The 22,826-nt window shown below is 46.5% G+C and overlaps 2 protein-coding genes across 2 annotated transcripts in view; both read right to left on the bottom strand.

The window, feature by feature from the left end:
- Positions 1-16: 16 nt before the first annotated feature.
- On the bottom strand, positions 17-783 carry Tmem217b (transmembrane protein 217B). The gene is made up of 2 exons (XM_085833139.1): positions 720-783; positions 17-599 (listed from the first exon to the last, which is right to left on the bottom strand). The coding sequence occupies exon 2, from the start codon at positions 569-571 to the stop codon at positions 17-19; it is 555 nt and encodes a 184-aa protein (XP_085689265.1). The 5' UTR covers positions 572-599; positions 720-783.
- A 5,528-nt stretch (positions 784-6,311) lies between these two features.
- Tmem217 (transmembrane protein 217) overlaps positions 6,312-22,826 on the bottom strand; it is a 28,241-nt gene continuing 11,726 nt past the window's right edge. The window contains exon 3 of the mRNA XM_021149913.2: positions 6,312-6,988. Within this exon, the coding sequence (XP_021005572.1) occupies positions 6,408-6,977 (570 nt within the window). The 5' untranslated portion in view covers positions 6,978-6,988 and the 3' untranslated portion in view covers positions 6,312-6,407. The remainder of the gene's footprint in view (positions 6,989-22,826) is intronic.

Below are 22,826 nucleotides of genomic sequence, written 5' to 3'. Positions count from 1 at the left end.
CCATCCCAAAGGTGGTTCAGTTTGTTTTACGGTACAATGACCCCAGCCCGACGGGGGGCCACGAGTCCACGGTGCTGATGGAGGAGCGCTTGCGGCGGCCAGCTAAACTCATGATCCTGGGGTCCCGGTAGAGTGTGTAGCCGTGCTTGACCACGAAGGGCAGGGCGGCGAAGTGCAGGAGCATGCGTGAGATCTGCAGGAGCAGGTACAGCTGGCTCAGCTCCTTGAACTGCTCCTTGATGGTGCCGTGGATGAGCAGGACCATGATGAAGCTGAGCAGCTCGTAGACGGTGATCCAGACGGTATAGATTAGCAGCCCGATGAACATGTTCTTGTCGAGGCAGAAGAGGAAAAAGCAGCTGACCATGATGGTGGCGATGGACAGTCCTGTGCTGATGTTATGCCTGTAGACCACGACCCAGGACGCCACGTCGGATTCTGTGTCCAAGTAGATGCTGTATTTATCCTCGAAGCCGATGTGTGTCATCTGGTTCAGCTCAAAGATGAAGAACTGGATGGTGTTCAGCACGGAGAAGATGCCCACCATGATCGATATCATCCTGGAATTCATTTTAGACCGGACTCAACCAGGGTAGGTCCTGAAGGGATAAGCAGGAGATTGGGCAGAGCTAGTAGCTCAAGATGGTGACCCCCAAATCACGTGGAAAGGGCGTGGCCCAAGAAAGGGCGTGGCCCAAGAGTCTGAAGCATGGTCTAACCTGAGTGGCTGGAACCACGTTGTTGGGACACCCCGAGATTATTTAGCTTGCAACTCCCAGTCTCAGTCCCAGCCGTCACTGTAAGGTGATGAATGGTTCTATGGAGGCAGGAAGATCAGGAGTTTAAGGTCATTCCCAGCCTGGCTTACAGGAGACCCTGCCTCAAAACACCCCCCCCCCCGCACCCCCCCCCCAAATAACAGGATCTCATCAGTTAGGAGCATGATCTTATGTCCTGTAACTTTTCTATTGCTGGGCTCAGACCCTGTGACTAAAGCCATTTAATGGAGGATCTGGGGATTATGTTATTAGAGGCTGAGTCTAGGACCACCCTGTCAGGGTGCACATCTGCAGGCAGGAAGGCCTGCCTGAGCCGTAGCCCAGAGCTCACACATGAATCCACAAGCGGGAGGCAGAGAGAGTTAAATGGAAATGGCGTCTGTTTTTGAAAGCACAAAGCCTGTGGCCCTGACATGCCTGATTCAAGGAGGCCACATGTGGTGCGAGAATGGCCCTCCTAGGCTCATAAGTGTGAAGAGTTGGTCCCTAGTTGGTGGAACTGTTTGGAAAGGATTAGGAGGTGTGGCCTTGTGGGAGGAGGCGTGGCTCTGTCCCCAGCACTGCATACACCTGGTGTGGCAGCTTGAACTGGTTAATCAGCATCTACTAAGCAGACACAGGGAGAACATTCTATAGGCATTCTATAGGCATTCTATAGGCAGCTTGGAGGCTGGTCTGGGATACACGAGACCCTGTTAGCCCCTGGATGGGAGCCTGGTATACACTTCACTACACTGTTATTCGAGTTACAACTTTTTAAAAAATATGTATAATTTATTCTTATTTTATGTTCATTAGTGTTTTGACTGCGTGTTGGATGCCCTGAAACTGGAGTCACAGACAGTTGTGGGCTTGCCATGTTGGTGCTGGGAACTGAACCTGATCTTCTAGAAGAGCCGGTGTGTGTGTGTATGTGTGTGTGTGTAGTGTGTGTGTGCATTTGGGTACATGTGGGTCACCCCAACTCTGTATCTCAGTCTCGGTCCACCTATGTGCCTATGTCTCTGTCTGTTGGTCTGTCGGTCTATCGGTCTGTCTTTCTCTCCCTTTTTCCCTGTGTCTTATGCCATGTGCCTGTTCACTTGCACATGGCGGCTGGAAGAGGGCATTCAGTCTCTTCCTCTACTGCTCTCTAGCTTTTCCTCTGAGACAGAAACCTCTTTCTGATTCTGGAGCTCACATTTCCTTAGCTAGGTTAGAGGGCGGCAAGCCCTAGCGGTGCTCCCGTCTCCAGTAGCTCCACAGGAGCTAGGGTTCTTTGTATTTGAGGGCACACCTGGCTTGTCACCTGTGAGCTGGGATACAAACTCTGATCCTCATGATTGAGTGGCTAGTGTTCTGCACCGAAGGACATGATACACTGGAATGAAATGTCTCCAGTGAACTCATGACTCTGTAAGATGACCACATGCCAATCAAAGACAAACAGCATGAGGAAAAGAGGGAAGGAGGGAGGGAGGGAGGGAGGGAGGGAGGGAGGGAGGGAGGAAGAGAAGGAGGACGGAAAGAAAGGAAGGAGTGGGGAGGGGGGAGGAAGGGACTGTAGAGATTGCTCATCATTTAAGAGTGCTTGCGGCTCTTACCAAGGACTTGTTTTGAATCCCAACATTCATGTTGGATGGTTCATTACTACCAGCTCTGGCTCCAGGGAACCTGACACCCCCTTCTGGTCTTCTTGAGCACTGCATAGCATATATTCTTGATTCAGAAACAGCTAGCAATTGCATACTTTAGCTATTTTTCTGAGACAGGGTTTCTCTGTGTAGCCTCAGCTGTCCTGGAACTGGCTCTGTAGATCAGACTGGCTTTTACCTCTCAGAGATCTCCCTACCCCTGCCTCCCAAGTTCTGCGATTAAAGGTGTGTGCCACCGTCACCTGGCAACAATTGCATTCTTAGCTTTAAGTATGGCTTCTAATATAAGCAACTACTTAGACAAGGAGGTAACTATGAAATGATCAAGAAAGACTGAGATGGCACTAACTCTGCCAAAGTAAAAGCCACAGGTATATCCTGTAGATTAAGTGTGAGGACAAGGACAGCAAATGGACACCTGCAAACTCAGCGGGCTGTGACCCTGGCCAAGCGACTGACAGTTGGCAGACAGGCTAAGTCAGTAACTAGCAAAGATGAAGTCAGAGATGGACACAGAGGTCTTTCAGCTGGACACAGTACTTCTGGCTGGACTGGCAGACGTGAAGAGTACAGGTCATCTCCCTGGTTGTGTCTCCCTGGTCAGGGGACACACGCGTACAACGTGTGTGCTTTTCCTAGGTTTGACCCATGGTAGCCCAGAGAATTAACCAATCTCAAGAGAGGGCTCCTCAGTCTTCATTCAGCTTCTAACACATACATGCACACGTATATGCACGCACATCCATGCACACACACACTCACAAATGCACAGGCACACACACATGCACATACGCACATATGCACACACACATAAACACACAGATGCACACACAAACTCACACACACTACACATGCACACGCGTGTACATATGTGCACATGCATGTACACACACACATACACTCACACACACACATGCTGATAAAAGGCACAAACGACCTGATGTAATTGAAAACTAAGACTTGCAGAGAAGATCCCATCTCATGGCTCAGAAGATTCGACACCATGAAGATGAAATTTTTACTGCGAACATACCCAGTGAAATAAGACTTGCCTAGCGTGTATGAAGCTTTGAGTTCAATCCTTAGTACTGCCTCACTCCCACCCCCAAATTTCCAGCCAGTTCTACAGCTTGTATGTACTGGCTAGTTTTATGTGAACTTGACACAAGCTAGGGTCACCGGAGAGGAGGGAGCCTCAGTTGAGAAAATGCCTCTGTAAGATTGCACTGTAGGCAAACCTGCAGGGCATTTTCTTAATTAGTTATTGTGGGGGGGAGGACCCAGCCCAGTGTAGGTGGTGCCATCCCTGGGCTGGTGGTCCTGGGTTCTATAAGAAAGCAGGCTGGAACAAGCAGCACCCCTCAGTGGCTTCTGCATCAGCTTCAGCTTCTAGGTTCCTGCTCTATTTGAGTTCCTGTCCTGACTTCTTTTGATGATGAATAGTGATGTGGAAGTGGAAGCCAAACAAACCCTTTCCTCCCCAGGCTGCTTTGATCATGGCGTTTCATTGCAGCAATACAAACCCTGACTAAGACAATACATATGGACTGTATTGTGTCTGCACGCTTGTGCCTTCTGAAATTCATGCTAACTTTATTTATCATTGTGATGGTGTAGAGGATGGTTGGGACTTTTAGGAGGCACTAGGACACTGGGCAGTGGTGGCTCACGCCTTTAATCCCAAAAGGCAGAGGCTGATGGATGTCTGAGTTTGAGGCCAACCTGGTCTACAGAGTGAGTTCCAGGACAGCCAGGGCTAGGTAGAGAAACCGTGCCTGAAAACAAACAAACAAACAAAAAGCAAAAAACCAAGAGGTGCCGGGACACTACTGTGGGGAATTGCCTACCTTAAGAAAACAGGCCCAGAAGATCTATGGTCTGACTGTAGTGACTCATGACATCAGGCACACGTAGCCAGTCCAAAAAGAAGGGAGTCACATTGTAAAATCTATATCTCTGCAAAGCAAAAAAACGTGGGCAGATTCATGCAGGTAGGTACCTCACCCAGCCTGTCCACCCAGAAACAGCCATCAAAAAAAAGCCTACCTCTCTTCCCAGCAGAGCAATCCCCTCTCTGTGAACATGTCTGTTGTGCCTTTTATAGCCATAAATTCAATACATTCTCTGTCTCTGTCCTTGAATCTGGTAAATTCTTTTGCTGCCTATACACTCGACCTTGATAACGTCTCCAAAGATAGCTGGTCACCCCTGGCTTAGCTTTGTGTTTCCTTCTTTTAAAAAAAAAAAATTTGGTCCACTCCTTTTTATCTCAGCATTTAAGGCAGAGGCAGGGGAATCTCTGTGAATTTAGGACAAACTGGTCTATGTAGTGGTTTATTTCCAAGCCAGCCAAGGCTGCATGATGAGACCCTGTCTCCAAACAAAAGTTATTATTTTTATCGCTGTGTATGTGTGCGTCTGTGCATGTATATAGGCATGCAGGTTTGCAATGACTGCAGGAATGCTAGACCCTACTGGAGCTGGAGAGGTGGGCAGTCGGGAGGCGCCTGGGGTGGGTGCTGGTGCTGGGAATCAAACTCTGAGCCATCAATCACCTCTCTAGCCATTCTTTATTTACCTTTTTATGAGAGTGGGTGTGCATGCGTTCATGTATCTGTTGGGGGCAGAAAGTCAGAGGACAAATTTATGGGAGTCTCTTCTCTCATTGCACCATGTAGGACTGGACTCAGGCCCTCGGGCTTCACAGCAAGTTCCTTTAGCCACTGAACTATGATTCGCAGTGTATAGCATAGCAACAAGTGTAACCGACTCCCTTTGATTAGGTAAGTACCTTTGACACTTCTTGTTTCTTGTTTTTCAAGCAATGGATTCTCTGTGTAGCCCTGGCTGTCCTGGAACTCGCTCTGTAGACCAGGCTGGTTTGAATTCGGGGATCTGCCTGCCTCTGCCTATTGTGTGCTGGGATTAAAGGCCACAACCTTGGGTGGACACTTTATTTTTTTTAAAAGATTTATTTATTACTATATGTAAGTACACTGTACACTATAGCTGTCTCCAGACACACCAGAAGAGGGTGTTAGATCTCATTACAGATGGTTGTGGGCCACCATGTGGTTGCTGGGAATTGAACTCAGGACCTCTGGAAGAGCAGTCATTGCTCTTAACTGCTGAGCCATATCTCCAGCCCCACTTTTTTAAAAAATTTATTTTCCTTGTATATGTGTGTGGTGGTGGAGTAAGAATGGCCCCCATAGGCTCATATATTTGGATGTTTGGTCACAAGGAAATGGAACTGTTTGAAGGAATTAGAAGGATTAGGAGGCGTGGCTTTGTTGGAGGAAATGTGTCTCTGGGGGTTGGCCATGCCAAGCCCAGCGTCTCTCTCTCCCTGCTGCCTTTGGATTAGGAGGTAAAGCTCCCAGCTCTATGTCCAGTACTCTGGGTGCATCAGTCCTCCCTGCTCTGATGATAGTGGATTAAACCTCTACAAGTTTAGTAAGCAAACCTTCCAAGTAAATGCAATTTTTTTTTTTTTTGTAAGCCTTGCTTTGGTCATGATGTCTCTTCACAGCAATAGAACAGTGACTTAAAACAGTGACTGGATGCCTGTATCTATGTGTGTGCACTGTATGTGTGTAGTGCCTGTGTAGTCCACAAGAGGGCACTGGAACCCCTAGAACCGGAGTTAGAGACAGTTGTAAGTTTCTGTGTAGGTGCTGGGAACCAAACCCAGGCAGCAAGATAACTGGATAACTCTTCACTACAGAGTTATCTCTCTAGCCCCTTTGGCCGCCATTTCTTGACAAACTACCTATGTGTCTTGGTGGTGAAACTCAAGAGAGAAACTAAAGAATGTTTTCTTTTTTTTTCTTTTTATTGTTTCACTTGTCAGATCTATAACAGAAGACATAGCTAGGGGTTGAGGCTAAAGAGGATATAGCATACCCAAAGCAATCCTTCCCCCAAAAGGAGAGATGCATTGTGGAGGACTAGGACTACCCTGAGAATCTCCAGGGATGGAAAATGGCCACCATTATTCACTGTGGTGCTGGACAAAGTGTATAATCTTTGATTTCCGCCGTGGACGGTCTCCGCTTCCCAAAGAGATACGTCTATGGTAAGTGAGTATGTTGCCCTGTTTTTTGCTCTGGTAGATGATCTGGGCGTGTGTGACGACAAAATATAGCCAGAAGCAGTGTAGGGAGGCACGGGACACCCAGCCGAACCATCGCATGGCTCTGACCAGGGCCACACTGAACTCATCGGTGAGGGTCTGGACGGTCAGGCTGGTGGACTCATAGATGATGATCCAGATGACGTAGCTCATGAGGCCCTCGTATATCTGGGCGTACACAGAGTACAGGAGGAAGCAGCTGGCTATCATGGTGATGATGGACGTGAAGAGGATGATTTGGAAGCTCCAGCAGATGAAGAAGTACCTCAGTATGTTGAGGCCCTGAGCCTGGAAGTTCTCCGTGCAGTTGCCGTTCCCAAGATGTTTCCTTTCAAAGATGAGGTGCATGTGGGTAGCCATGATGGAGAAGACCCCTGACAACACTGTGCCCATCCTGGCTGTCAACCCACACCAGCTGTGATGCTTCATGCCAGTGCCTCCTGTGGAGACAAGCAACCCCACAGGGATTCAGTTCCTGTCTACTGCAGCCAGTACCAGGCTCTCTGCCTTGTCCCCATCCCCCTTGGAAGCAGAGTGGAAGGTAAAGGGGATTTGGCATCTTTAGCTGACCAAAGATATTGGACAGGGGTGGGGATGGGGAGGAGGCCTGGATGATTCCTTGTGGGTTAAAGGGCTTTGCAGAGGACCTGGGTTCAGGGTCCATTGTAAACCCCCTGCAGTGGCCTGTGTTTCTGTAATCCAGGTCATTGGGGGAGGGGGCTTGGGGGGATGGAGACAGGCAGAGCCTGGAATTTACTGGCCTAGGCAAAACAGAGTTTTGGGTTCAGTAAGAGAACCTGTTTCAAAGGAGTATGATGGCGAGTCATAGAGGAATACATCTGACATTCTCCATAGGCTAACAGCAAGCCGAGAAAGATGGGTTTACCCCATCTTTTCTATGCCTGGCTTCAGAAGCCCCGTAGTGACAATCCCAGCATGCTCCTCTGGGTGGGCCATAGACTAGGGAAGGGAGAGAGGGTTCCCATTCTCCCGTGGGGGGCAGGTTTTGTCAACGGTCAGGGAAGTCTTCTTACCTAAGTGTTCACAATCCAAACTCCAGTTTGCCCAACTGCCCAAAGAAACAAGCACCAATCAGGGCAAAGAAAAACTCACAATGAATTGATACGCCCTGGCGTTCCCTAACTTCCACCTTGCTGAGATGGAGGGCTATGTCTCCGTTGGTCTGTCTTTCCCTGGGTGCCGGACTTTAATAACTGACAGCCGCCACCCCAACCCCACCACCGCTTTGTAGAAGGGGTCAGACCTCACACAGACAACAGAACTATTAGAAAACACCATGTGACCTTGTGAACAGTTAGTAACTAGACAACTGGAGAGGAGCTGGGGTCCTCACTCATTGGCTACAGCATTTGCCTTGCACCTGTGAAATCCTAGTTCCCAGTCCCTGCGCCATATAAAACCATGGCACACACTTGTAAATCCAGTACTCTGGCGTGTGGAGGCAGGAGGATGAGGAGTTCAATCAAGGTCATCGTTGGCTCCATGTCGAGTGAATTCAAAGGCAGTTTGAATGACAGGAAATCCTGTCTAAGAAAAGAATGTAGGAGCACTTCAGTAAAGAATGGGCTTGGGGCTGGAGAGATGGCTCAGCGGTTAAGAGCACTGACTGCTCTTCCAGAGGTCCAGAGTTCAATTCCCAGCAACCACATGGTGGCTCACAACCATCTGTAAAGGGATCTGGTGTTTCTGAAGACAGCTACAGTGTACTCATATAAATAAAATAAATTAATAACAAACAAAAAAAAAAAGAATGGGCTTCCGGGGAGGTTTGGAGAGTTGAGATGCTTGTTGCCAAGCCTGACGACCTGAGTTCAATCCCTGGACTATACATAAATGTGGGAGGAGAGAAACGACTCCACAAGGTTGCCCTCTGATCTTCTCCACACATCTGCTCTGGCTCATGTGCCCCCATCATATACACACAATGATAATTAAAGATGTAAAGGGAGGGCCGGAGAGATGGCTCAGCCGTTAAGAGCACTGGCTGATCTTCCGGAGGTCTTGAGTTAGATTCTCAGCAACCACATGGTAGCTCACAGCCATTTTTAATGGATCCAATGCCCTCTTCTGTTGTGTCTGAAGACAGCTACAGTGGACTCATATACATAAAATGAATAAATCTTTTTTTTTAAAAAAGAAACAAAAGATATAAAAGGAAGAAGGAATTGTAACATGGTTACACGGTTGTCAAAATAAAATCTCATCTCTGCAGAAATGTACCACAGAACCCTTGACTGATGCCTGGGACCCACAGGGCAAAAGGGGAACTGCTGGGGCACACATGTGCAACATGCGCTGGCACAAAATGGAAAGAAAGAATGATCATTCTACATTCTAAAAGATTACTAGAAGACCTCGCAGAATCGCCTTGAGAGTTAAATGAGCAAATACATTTGGGAGATTCAGAAGGGTTGAGCATGCAGGGAGCACCGAGCAGCTCAGGGCTCTTCTGTCTTGATACAAATGGGCAACTCCTGTTTACTCTGCACGTTGACTATCGTTTGCTAGGCTTTGTGCACAGAGACACCCATTTGTGTTCAGGATGCTGAGAGGCCCAGACCCAGGGAAAACATCTGCCTTCCCAGACGTTGCCCAAGTGAGGACTCCCACGGACATAGCTCCAGGAAGTGAGCCACATGCGGAGATCCACTGGGCACCCTGCCAAAGTACTTTCTGCCTGATGGTGGAGGCGGCTGTGGGCTAATCCTTACATTTTATTTCTCACTTTTTTCAATATTTAATGTGTGTGTGTAAGCATGTGTATGTGTAGGTGAGTGTGTGCGCATGCATGTGTGTGTGCATGCGTGAGTGTGTGTGTGAGTGTGTGCAGAAGGATTCCAGAAGAGGGCATCAGACCTCCATGCAAACTACACACTTTGCCTGCATCTGCTTCCTGAATGCAGAGATTAAAGATGTGTACCATCACAGTTGGCCTAAAACTGCTTTATTTATTTGTTTCTTGTTTGTTTTTTGAGGCAGGGTCTCATTATATAGCTCTAGTGTCCTGAAGCTCAGTATATAGATCAGGCTGGCTTTATATGCCCAGAGATCTGCTTATCTTGCAAGTGCTATGATAAAGGAATGTGCCATTATACTTGGCCTAAAACTACATTTTAAAAAGTATCTGTCTAGTTAGGTGGTGGCACACGCCTTTAATCCCAGTGCTTGGGAGGCAGAGGCAGGTGATCTCTGAGTTTGAGGCCAGCCTGGTCTACAGAGTGAGTTCTAGGACAGCCAGGGCTGCACAGAAAAACCCTGTCTCAAAACAAAACAAAACAAAACAAACAAAAAAGTTTTTAAAAACTATCTATCTATCTATCATCTATCCATCCAGTGGTTGTTTTTTTGTTTTTGTTTTTGTTTTGTTTGTTTGGGGTTTTTGTTTGTTTGTTTGTTTGTTTTTTTGAGACAGGGTTTCTCTGTATAGCCCTGGCTGTCCTGGAACTTACTCTATAGACCAGGCTAGCCTCAAACTCAGAAATCCACCTGCCTCTGACTCCCAAGTGCTGGGATTAGAGGCGTGCGCCACCACTGTCCGGCTCTTTTTGTTTTTTGTTTGTTTGTTTTTTTGTGTGTGTTTTTTGAGACAAAGGGTTTCACTGTTTAGCCTTGGCTGTCCTGGAACTCACTCTGTATTACAATGCTTGCATTACAAGCATGTCTGGATTTTTGGTTCTTGTTTTGTTTTGTTTTGAAAATGTGGGTTCTAGGGATAGAACTCAGGTCTTCATGGAGTTCATCACACGTACAAAAGTGCACGCACTGAGTGATAGGCTCATATATGTGAGTGTTTGCCCCCCCCCCCCCCCCCCCCCCGTGGTTGGTGGAACTGTTTGGGAAGGATTGGGGGGCATTGCCTTGTTGGATTAGATGTGTCACAGGGGCGGGGTGGGATGGGGTTTGAGGTTTCAAAAGTCCATGCCAGGCCCATTCTCTCCCCTCTCTGTCTTTGTCTCTCTCACTGCTGCTTGTGGATAAGATGTAAGCTCCCGGCTGCAGCTCCAGCGCCATGTCTGCCAGCCTGCCTGCCTGCAGCCATGCTTCCTGCTTTGATGGTCATCAGCTCACCCTCTGAAACTGTGAGCTCTGAAGTTAAATGCTTTCTTTGATAAGTTGACTTGGCCATGGTGTCTTCTCATAGCAATATGGCAGCAACTGAGACACAAGGCAAGGGAATTTATGGACTGAGCTATCTCCTTCAGACCTTAAAGCTTCGATTTTCTGTTTCTGTTTTGTTTGAGACTGGGTCTTACTGTGTAGCCCTGGCTGGCCTGGAACTCACAGATCTGCCTGCTTCTGTCTAGAGAGCTGGGCTCAAGGCATCTGTAACCAACGCAAGGCTCAAAACACATTTTACTGGTGCCCCACCACTACCCCAATGTTGGCTTACAAATTCCATTGCCGCTTCTTGCTCCTCCTCTCCCCGCCCTCTTCCTGGCCCCTCCCACTGGCTCTTGCCTCCTGCTCTCTCTCTCTCTCTCTCTCTCTCTCTCACACACACACACACACACACACACACACACACACAGGAATTAAAATCTAGGACCCACATGTGGGAGAACGCAGGTCCTATTTGTCCTTTTGATCCTGGTTTATTCTACTTCATTTACTTCATTCGAGAATTTCCAGCTTCATCCATTTCTCTGCAAATGTCACTATTTCATATTATTTCATAGCTGAATGATTTCCACAGTCTGTACCTTCCGCATCTCCTCCATCCATCAATCTTTCCATGCTGGTTCCACTCCCAGATGTCTTGGGTTTCTGAGACTGGAGGCGAGGGGTGTCTTAGCTGCCTGCTTTGCCTCAGGGCCCCTCCTAAAGTAAAGGTCTGGAGCGGCTGCCAGCTGAAGGCTGTCCTCTGAGGCCTTTCACTCACCTGGCTGTTGGTAGCTCCTGGCAAGAGACCTCAGCTCTCTTCTTGCGGCCTGTTTTAAGGGCTGCCTGAGTCTCCTTGTGCCATGGCTGCAGGCTTTCCTCGAGGGTAACTGTTTGGTAGCAGCAGACAATGGCTGTTTTTTTTTTTTTTTTTTTAATTTTATGTGATTGAGTGCCTGTCTGCATGTAGGAGCGCCAGGTGCATGCAGTGCCCATGGCAGCCAGAAGAGGGCACCGGTTGGAGCCCGAGGAACTGGAATTAACACAGGCAGTTGTGAGCAGCAAATGCTCTTACCACTGAGCCATCTCTCCAGCCCGGCGGTCTCGCTTCTGATAGGCTGACTAAAGGCTGAAGCTTTGAGCTTTCTTCTCAGCCAAGTAGCCAGCATCCAACCTGGCAGGGTGTGTGTGTGTGTGTGTGTGTGTGTGTGTGTGTGTGTGAGGGGGCACAACCTGCTACCTCCCCAGTTTTCCCAGCAGGAGAGAAATCCCAGATACTGTAGGGAAGCTAGGGTCTTCCCTTCTTCCTGTATTCTTCCAGGCCAGACTCTTGCTCAAGAGATCAGATTTTCCAAAACAAAAACCCGATCCTCTCCAACACAGAAAGAAAACCAGCCTGCCGTGCTTCGACTGTGAGTCAGCTGACAAGCAGGGAAACCAGTCCCCACTGGGGATGAGCGAATGCAGACAATAAACCACAGGGCTGCGCACACAGTCCTGGCCGACGGCAGCCTCGGCTCATCGCCCCAGGGTAGCTCTACACATTCCTTCCTATGTCTATAATCTTTTCTTTCTCCAATGCCTTTCCTCTACTTGGCTCTTTCCTCTGGGTCTTTCAGGTCTCCTACGCGGTGTCAGGGTCCCACGGTAGCTTCCTTTCTGTGGTCACAGGCTGACTGCCAACTTGCCTTTCACCAGCAGGCCAATCAGGAGTGCCCTGGAAGCTCTCCTCTGCGCTCCTTTCTTCCACAGGATGTCAAATACATCTCCGAGAACTTTCAGCACCTTCTCACTGTTCAATGCTCAGAACTGGGGTACATGGGCACCCCTAGCCACGGCATCACCATAGCTGCCATAGACAAATATTTATGCCAGGACTAGAACCCAGCTGCCTTATTCCACCAGCAAGGAGCCCTCTTGATGAAGAATATGGAGTTTGTTCTGCTTAGGACCCGTTTTCCTTGAATGTGGAGGTCTGTGATGTGGGACAGGACCTTCCCTTCCTTAGTGTAGCAATTGCGCCTTCCACAGACAGCAGCACAGTTGGCCAGAATAAAGTTTAGATTTCCAAGTATCACTTGCAGCTAATGGCTATGCTACCAAAGGGTTTTATCTATCTATCTATCTATCTATCTATCTATCTATCTATCTATCTATTTATTTTGTGTGTGTTTATTTTTGGACCAGAGGAAGGGAGTATTTTGAGATAGGGTTTCTCTGTGTAGCCTTTACTGTCCTAGAACTCACTCTGGCCATTCTGGCCTCGAACTCAGAGTTCTGCCTGCCTCTGCTCAGATTAAAGGAGTGCACCACCGCCCAGCTTGGAAGTTGGTAGCCTGGTTGCTACCAACGTTTTAAAATGACATTTTATTCATTTTGTGTGCATGCGAGAGTTATGGTTGTGGATGTGAGCATGCCACAATGTGTTTGTGGAGGTTGGATGACAACTTTTGGTAGTAGGCTTTCTTCCACCTTCATGAGGGTCCTAGGAATGGAACTCGGACTTTCAGCCATCTTGTTTGGCTTTTGATACCTCATGTAGCCTGGGATTGCCATGAATCCATTATGACTTTGAAATCCTGATCCTTCTGCCTCTACCTCTAGTGCCGGGGTCACAGGCTTGGAACCACTGTGTCTGGCTTGATGCTGTCAATTTGTAAGAAAGGGCTGAGAAGAGAAGAAACCAAGGTGGCCATCCGTATTAAATATCAGACTCCTGTCGTTCCTCTTTGTCATCCAGATGGCTCAGAGGTATTTATGGGAGGGGGCCAGCTAGGGACACTTGCACTATCACAGACCCCTGCTTCTACAGACAGAACAACAGAGAAAAGAGATGGAGACCCCTGAGGGTTTCACAGAGCAGACCCCCACTGTGTTTTAAACTCCCACAGGAGAGGGTTAAATGATGTCTCCTGCTGTATTCACCTCATGTTATTTTGTAGCCAGGTTCCTAGCTGAAAGGATAAAACTGCCTTGAATGATCTACCTTACAAGCATTCTAAAGTCTACCACAGCTGGGGCGGGGGATGGCTCTGTGGTTAAGAGGGCTTACAGTCCTTGCGGAGGACCCCAGGTCAGTTCTCAACTCACAAAGGCAGCTCTCAGCCTCTTTAGGAGATTCAATGTCATCTTCTGGACTTTGAGGAACTTACACATGTGCACATATATGCATAAAAATTAAAAATAAAATGAATCTGGCCACTCCAGCCAGAGAAGCAGAATCCCCGAGGCTAATCCTCAATGCTGTAGCAGACCACCTGCTTCCCCTTGCTCTCTGCCCCCATGCCCAATGGATTAAGCAGATTCTAGTGAAACACCCTGCTTCCCTCCCTCTTGTGGACCCCTTCAGCATTCTCACCAGCCTATCCCATTCTTAAGTGTCAGCGCTTAACTCCTAGAAACCTATTTTTCTGGAACCCACAGTAGCCACACCTATCAGGATCCCAGAATTTCCTACCAGGCAACACACACCCTCCTAAGAACTGGAGAGGAGACTGAAACCGAGAAACAAAACACCTGCCCAGCAAAGACGAGACCGGATATCAGCACCAGAATCACAGTCTTCCCAAGCTCAGATGTTTAGACATCAACATGAAAACACAGTAACAGTTGGGGCAAGGTAACCACGAGGGCCCAGCAACCCTACCACAGCAGGCTCGGGGTATTGCAATGGAGCTGAAACGCAAGAAAAAGACTTGAAAATGGCCTCTATGATATGACAGAGATGCTTAAAGAGGAAGTGAATGAATCCCTTAAAGAAATCTAGGAAAATGCAAACTGTGGGAGGAGATGCATAAAACACTTCAAGACCTGAACTAGAACCAACAACCAACCAAAACCCAAAGTGAAGGAGATGTGGAGATGAAAAGGTTTAGGATTTCAAACAGGAACCTAGAGGTAAACCTCACCAACAGAACAAAAGAGGTGAAAGGGCCCGGCAGTGGTGGCACACACCTTTAATCCCAGCACTTGGGAGGCAGAGGCAGGCAGATCTCTGAGTTCGAGGCCAGTCTGGTCTACAGAGTAAGTTCCAGGACAGCCAGAGCTACACAGAGAAACCCTGTCTTAAGAAGAAGAAGAAGAAGGAGGAGGAGGAGGAGGAGGAAGAAGAAGAAGAAGAAGAAGAAGAAGAAGAAGAAGAAGAAGAAGAAGAAGAAGAAGAAGAAGAAGAAAAGAAAAGAAAAGAATAGAAAAAGAGATGGAAGAGAGAATCTCAGACATTGAGGACATGATAGAAGAAATGGACACTTTGGTCAAAGAAAATGTTAAATCTTTTAAAAGGAAAAATAGGCAAAAAACATCCAGAAAATCTGGGACACATTGAAAAGACCAATTCTGAGAATAATGGGAAGAGAGGAAGGAGAAAAAACCCAGGGCAACAGCACAGAAAACGTTATCAACAAAACCATAGAAGAAAATTTCCCCATCCTAAAGGAGGAGGTGCCTGTTGAGGTAGAAGGAGCTTCCAGAACATGAAAGAGACTGGACCAAAAAGCAAGTCCCTTCAGCATATAATAATTGAAACACTAAATGTACAGAACAAAGACTATTAAAAGCCATGAGGGAAAACTATCAAATAGCATATAAGGCAGACCTATAGAACCATATCCAGCTTCTTTCTCTCTCTCTCTCTCTCTCTCTCTCTCTCTCTCTCTCTCTCTCTCTCTCTCTCTCTGTGTGTGTGTGTGTGTGTGTGTGTGTGTGTGTGTGAGTGTGTGTCTTTTCTTTCAAGACAGGGTTTCTCTGAGTAATAGCCCAGGCTGTCCTCGAATTCACAGACATCCACCTGTGTCTGTCTCAGAAGTGCTGGGACTAAAGGCATGCACCATCTCCCCAGCTCTACACCTAACTTCTCAATAGAGACTTTAAAAACAAGAAGGGTCTGGACAGATGTGCTGCAGACTCTAAGAGTCCACAGATGCCAGCCCAGACTACTCTACTCAGCAAAACTTTCCATCACAATAGACAGAGAAAGGACACACTTCATGATAAAACCAAACTCAGGCAATATTTATCTACAAATCAAACCCTATAGAAGGTGCTAGAAGGAAAACCCCAACCTAAAGAGGTCACCAACAGCCATGAAAACACAGGGAATAATCTCAGCAAATCAAGGGCGCCCCCCCCCCCCCACACCACACACACACACACACATACCACACACATATACACCACACACACACACACCACACACACACCACACACACACACACCCACACACACACCACACACACACCACACACAGAGACCATACACATATACACACCATGCACACATACCACACACACCACACACACACACACACACCCCACACACAGACCATACATACACACCACACGCAGAGAGACCATACACACACACACACACACATCATACACATACACACACCACACACACACACATCATACACACACACCACACACACACACACACATACACACACACCACATACACACCATACATACATACACACACACACACCACTCCACCATTACCATCACCACCACCACTGCAAGGACAAAATAACAGGAATCAACAAACTGTGCTCACTGAAGTCTGTGGTGGTTTGAGTAGGCACCATCCCTTAGGCTCCTGTATTTGAATGTTCAGTTACTGGGGAGTGGTGATACTTGACTGGGAATAGGAGATGTGTCACTAGGGGTTGGGCTTTAGAGTTTCAAATGCTCAAGCCAGACCCAGTGTCTCTCTCTTCCTGCTGCCTGCTTCTCTGAGCGTAGATTTCTCAGCTACCTCTCTGGCACCATGTTGGTCCGCCATGCTTCCCACCATGACAATAATGGGCTGGACCACTGACTGTAAACAAGCTCCCAGTTAAATTCTTTCTTTTATAAGAAATGGTCATGGTGTCTTTTCACAGCAGTAAAACACTAAGATAATATCCCTCAACACCAAAGGTCTCAATTCCCCAATATACTGAAACAAACTAACAGAAAGGATACTAAATCAGGATACATTCTGCTTCTGCACCACCCCCACTCCCCCCAAAAAGCAAATGGATCTAAGAAGCAAGCTTGTAGAGTTATTTTAATATCTGACAAAATAGACTAATCAGAAGAGATAGGGATGGATGGACACTACACATTCATCACAGAAGTTCTTAACATCTATGCATCAACACAGGGCACCCAAGTTCATAAAAGCAACACTGTTACAGCAGCTTAAATTGCATACTGACCCTCTCATGGTGAGAGCGGGGAAACTTCATTCAGTACTCCCGCTCTTGTCACCAGACAGGTCATTCAGACAGAAACTAAGCAGAGAAATGCTGGAGCTGTCTGACTGTCGCAAACCAAATAGATAGAAACACACTTATTTTCACAACATTTCACCCAAATGCAAAAGAATACGTCTTTTTTTTTTCTCAGCAACATGTGAAGCTTTCTCTGAAACTGATCTCATACTCAGATGCAAAGCAAGTCTCAACAGATACAAAAAAAATTGAAATAACATCCCGCGTCCTATCTGACCATCACGGATTAAAGCCAGACATCAAGAACAGCAGGAACATCAGAGAGTTAATAAACTCATGGAAGCTGAACAGCTCTCTACTGAATGAAAAATGGGTCAAGACAAAGACAGTAAACACTTCCCAGAATTGAATGGAGACGAATACACAGCAGACTCAAACTTACGGGACACAATGAAGGTTATTTTACAAGGTGTCTTAGCTAGGGTTTTACTGCTGAGAACAGATACCCTGACCAAGGCATTTTTTTCCCCCTAGAACTCACTCTGTAGACCAGGCTGGCTTCTGCCTCCCGAGTGCTGGGATTAAAGGCGTGTGCCACCACGCCTGGCTTCCAAGGCAACTCTTATATGGACAACATTTAATTGGGGCTGGCTTACAAGTTCAGAGGTTCAGCTGGATACAAAATTAACACACAAAAATCAGTAGCCTTCCTACACACAAGGGACTGAGAAAGAAATTAGGGAAACAGTGCCTTTCACAACAGCCTCGAAGAGTATAAAATATCTTGGGGCAACTCTAACCAAGCAGGTGGAAGACTTGTATGGTAAAAACTTTATGATGGGCTGGCGAGAAGGCTCAACAGTTAAGAGCACCGACTGCTCTTCCAGAGGTCCTGAGTTCAATTCCCAGCAACCACATGGTGGCTCAGAACCATCTGCAAGGAGATCTGATGCCCCCTTTTGGTGTGTCTGAAGACAGTGACAGTGTACTCACATACATAAAGTAAATAAATCTTAAAACAAAAAAACCCTTTATGACACTGAAGAAAGAAATTGAAGAATATGGAAAGTAAAGAATAGACATCGTATCAAAAGCAATCTACAGGGCTAATGCAATCCCTATTAAAATTCTAACACACTTCTTCATGGATCTTGAAAGGACAATTTTCAGCTTTCTATGGAAGTGAAAAAAAAAAAAAAAGCCAAGATAGCTGAATCGACCCTGAATAATACAGGAACTGCAGGAGATGTCGCCATTCCCAGTTTCAAGATGTACTGCAGAGCCATAATAATATATTAGCACAAAACAGACATGTTGATCAGTAGAATCAAATTAAAGAACAAAACATAATGCCACACACCTATGGATGCCTGATATTTTAAGCGAAAAAGCCAGAAACACACTGGAAAAAAGACAGACAGCATCTTTAACAAACGGTGCTGGTCAAACCGACAGCTCCGAGTAGAAGAAACCAAATAGAGCTACGCTTATCACTGTGCACAAAACTCCAAACGGATCAAAGACCTCAACATAGATTCAAGTCCACCAAACTTCATAGAAGAGGAAACTGGAATAGCTCTGAACTCATTGGCACAGGGAAACTTTTTGAACAGAACACTGTTAGCACAGGCACTAAGACCAACAGCTCATAAGTGGGATCTTATGAAAATGAGACGCTTCTGTAGGGCAAAGGACACTGTCATTCAGACAGCAGAATGGGAAAATAGACCAGCAACACACCCCATAGAGGGCTAACATCCAGAATATAGAAAGCAATCAACAAACTATCAAATACCAAGAAAATGACCCGATCAAAAAATGAGGTACAGCTCTAGATAGAGAATTCTCAAACAAGGAATCTCACATGGCTTAGAGACACCTGAAATAAATGTCCACCAGGAAAGTGGAAAATTAAAACTGTGTTGTGAGATTTCATCTTTCTCTGTCAGAATGGCTGAGATCAATTACACAAGTGACAGCTCAGGCTGGAGAGGCTGTGGAGCAAGGGGCACTTGTTCCGTGGCCCGTGGGTGTGCAAGGACCCAGTATGGAAGTCAGCGGGGTGGTGCCTCAGAAAGATGGGAATCAATTTTCCCCAAGATTCACAGGGTATATACCCAAAGGATACCCCATCCTCCCATAGAGACACGTGCGCAGCCATGTGTATAGCTGCTGTCTTCATAATAGCCAGAAATTGGAAACATTTCAGATGTCCCTCAACAGAAGAAAAATGGGTGTGTGTGTGTAGTATTATTACTCAGTCATTAAATAAATGAGATTACAGGGTTGGGAGTAAATGGTTGATGCTAGGGGGAAAAATCACAAGAGAGGGATTCTAGAACCCCAGAAAGAGAAAGAGAAATATGGTATGCATTTGCTTATACGTGGATATTAGCTGTTTTTTTTAAAGATTTTATTTATTTATTTATTTATTTATTTATTTATTTATTTATTTATTGTATATGGGTACACTATAGCTGTACTGATGGCTGTGAGCCATTATGTGCTTGCTGGGAACGAAGGTTGCCTAAATATTGATTACTATTATATCTAAGTACACTGTAGCTGACTTTAGATGCACCAGAAGAGGGCATCAGATTTGAACTCAGGACCTTCGAAAGAGCAGTCAGTGCTCTTAACTGCTAAGCCATCTCTCTAGCCTGGATATTAGCTATTAAGTCCATGATAGCCAAGTTACAATTCACAGAAGCACAGAGGCCAGATATAGAGTAAGGGTCTGGGAGGGGGGGGGAAGGGGGTAGAAGAGATAGTTATGGATGAGTGGGAGGGTCAAGTGGGGGAGGGGAAGGAAATAGGAAGGGGAAAGACAGCTAAAATTAAGGCCCTTTTGAGGGCCACTATGGAAATCTGTTGAGGTTTGGTCTGTTGCTGGATATTGTAATGCTAAATGTTGGCTCCCAAGACCTGGCTGCCCCAGAGAGCCCTCATGTAGACCCAAGTGATCTTGCCCCAAGTTGTTTTTGATTGGTAAATAAAGATGCTGACAGCCAATAGCTGGGCAGAAGAGACATAGGCGGGGTTTAGGGTTCCCAAGCTTGAGGATCAGAGGAGACAAAGAGAGGAGAAAGCCACCATGGGTTAGGTGAGTCACCGAATAATGGCTGGGAAATAGACGGAACAGCATGGAGGATAGATATCTGCCCAGCTCTTGTGCTGATTTAGGCTTATTGTAAATATAAGGGCTGTGTGTTATTTATGTGGGAACTAAGAGGTTGAAGGTGGGGTAGAAACCACCAATAGGGATTTGACTTTTTTACAGCAGAAGTCTGACATGGTAGAAGCATCCTAGAGTCTATGCATATATGAAGGTAATCTCACTGAAATCATCAAATAACGAGGAAGACTGAGCACAACAGTGTGCAATGCCCAAGGGGGTAACCACCCAGCCTCTGACTTCACTTAACACCCATTCCATAAGACAGAACTTGTACCCAACGCTGCTGGGGTGACCAAGAGCCTGAGACTATAGACAGCCTAGAGGCCTAAGGTAAAACCAAATACTATTGCTAAAAAATTAAAGTAAAGTAAAATAAAATAAAACGACTCCTAAATGACATTCTGCTAGGCTCAGAACAAATACCTTGCTTAGCCATCGTCAGAAATGCCTCCTCCTGCAGTAGATGTGAACAATACAGAGCCTCTCAGAGAGTGAGAGACCTTGGAACACCCAGTCAGAGACTGGCTGTCTTCATCAAATCCCTCCCCTCAGGGCTCAGGGAACCCTGTGCAAGAGGAGACTGAAAGAGTGTAGGAGCCAGAGGGGATGGAGGTCACAAAACAAGGCCTGCTGAGTCAACAAGATCAAAGCTCAGGCGAACTCACAGAGACTGGAGCAGCCTGCACAGGGTCCTTTGCTTGTATATAATGGCTTCCGGTTTAGTGTTTTTATGAGATTCCTAAGTGTGTGAACTGGTGGTTCTGTTTCTTGTGCCATTTCTTGGGCTCTTCTCCTTCTCTTTGTTTTGCTCAATTTCTATGTGTTAGTTTTTGGTTTTTTTATCATATTATATTATATTATATTATAATCTGTGGTAATTTGAATATGCTTGACCCAGGGAGTGGCACTATCAGAAGGTGTGGCCTTGTTGGAGTAGGCGTGGCACTGTGGGTATGGGCTTTAAGACCCTCATCCTAGCTGCCTGGAAGCCAGTATTCTGCTTGCAGTCTTCATATGAAGATGTAGAACTCTCAGCTCCTCCTGCACCATGCCTGCCTGGATGCTGCCATGCTCCTGCCTGAGATGATAATGGACTGACTGAACCTCTGAACCTATAGGCCAGCCCCAGTTAAATGCTGTCCTTTATAAGAGTTGCCTTGGTCATGGTGTCTGTTCACAGCAGTAAAACCCTAACTCAGACATAATCCCTTAGAAGCCTGTTTGTTTTCTAAAGAAAGACAGAAAGGAAATGGATCTAGACAGGAGGAGGGTGGGGAGGTGCAAACAAGAGCAGAGGGAAGGGAAACCATAATCAAAATATATTATGTGAGAGAAAAAACCCTCTATTTTCTTTTTTTTTTTTAAAGAAATGTATTTTTTTTTTAAGATTTATTTATTATTATATGTAAGTACACTGTAGCTGTCTTCACACGCTCCAGAAGAGGGAGTCAGATCTCGTTACAGATGGTTGTGAGCCACCATGTGGTTGCTGGGATTTGAACTCTGGACCTTTGGAAGAGCAGTCGGGTGCTCTTACCCACTGAGCCATCTCACCAGCCCCCTCTATTTTCAATAAAAGGGGAAAACATGATGCTAAAAAGACAGAAAAAATATATTTTAAAAAGTTCTAGTGCCATGTCATAGGATCAACGGAGAGCTTCAGCAGTTACTACAGCGATGCTGTCTTCAACTCACGTGTCTGAGGTGATCCACTTATCTTGAGGCCAGCTGAACTGGGCTGATCTCAGCGGGCCTCGCTAACGTGTCTGGGTGGATTGTCAGTTGGCCGGGAAGCACTGTTGATTTTGGTTGAGCTCATTCATGCATCTGAGGCTCAACTGCCTGTTGGCTGACCTAGTGTGGCCTCAGCTGGGCTCGCTTCTAGGGGCTTGGCTTGGCTCCACATCCTCTTTATGGCATAGCAGGCTAGCCTAGGCAGGCTCTCATGGCGGTGGGTGAGAGCAAGCCCAATCACACAAGCGCCTTTTTATGTCGTGTTTGGGTAATGTTCACAAAATTCTCACTGACAAAGGCAACTGGGAAGGTGATCCTGGAGACAGAAAGAGAAGGTCTCCAAGAGAAGAATTGAGGCCGTTCACGCTGCTAGCCAATGGGTGCAGCGCTCCGTGGGGCTGGGTCACCAAGGGCACTGCTAAGCTGAAGAGGATCTTGTGACTCTGTAGTTACACTGAGAGTCTTTTGACACCAGATCCTGGGGGCTATTCCTCCCCTCCCTGGAACAGCCCCCCACCCGCCTTTTTTTCTTTTTAATTGTTGGCTTTGCATCTTCCTTAACTCCAACTAAGAGTTCCACCTGCCTTTGACTCTCAAATTCTGGGATTAAAGGTGTGCACTACCACCATCTAAAATATTTTATTATTTTATTTTAAACAAAGAACAGGGGCTCTAGAGATGGCTCAGTGGTTAAGAGCATTGACTGCTCTTCCAGAGGTCCTGAGTTCAATTCCCAGTGACTACAAGGTGGCTCACAACCATCTGTAATGGGGATCTGATGCCCCCTTCTGGTGTCTGAAGACAGTGACACTGTACTCATACGCATACAATAAATAAATCTTTAAAAATTAGAGGAAGAAAAAAAGAAAGAGAGAAAGAGAGAAAGAGAGAAAGAGAGAAAGAGAGAAAGGGAGAAAGGGAGAAAGGGAGAAAGAGAGAAAGAAAGAACAAAGCATCCGGGCAGTGGTGATGCACACCTTCAATCCCAGCACTCGGGAGGCAGAGGCAGGTGCATCTCTGTGAGTCTGAGGCTAGC

Source organism: Mus caroli, unplaced genomic scaffold, assembly GCF_978045245.1.
Source record: "Mus caroli unplaced genomic scaffold, Mus_caroli_1 scaffold_18, whole genome shotgun sequence".
Lineage (NCBI taxonomy): Eukaryota > Metazoa > Chordata > Mammalia > Rodentia > Muridae > Mus > Mus caroli.
Note: the sequence above shows the minus strand (reverse complement) of the source record. Positions and strands in the feature narration are given on the sequence as shown.

Bases quoted from the DNA above. Each gene is read 5' to 3' on its own strand.
- Tmem217b (XM_085833139.1), bottom strand. From the start codon at position 571: ATGAATTCCAGGATGATATCGATCATGGTGGGCATCTTCTCCGTGCTG.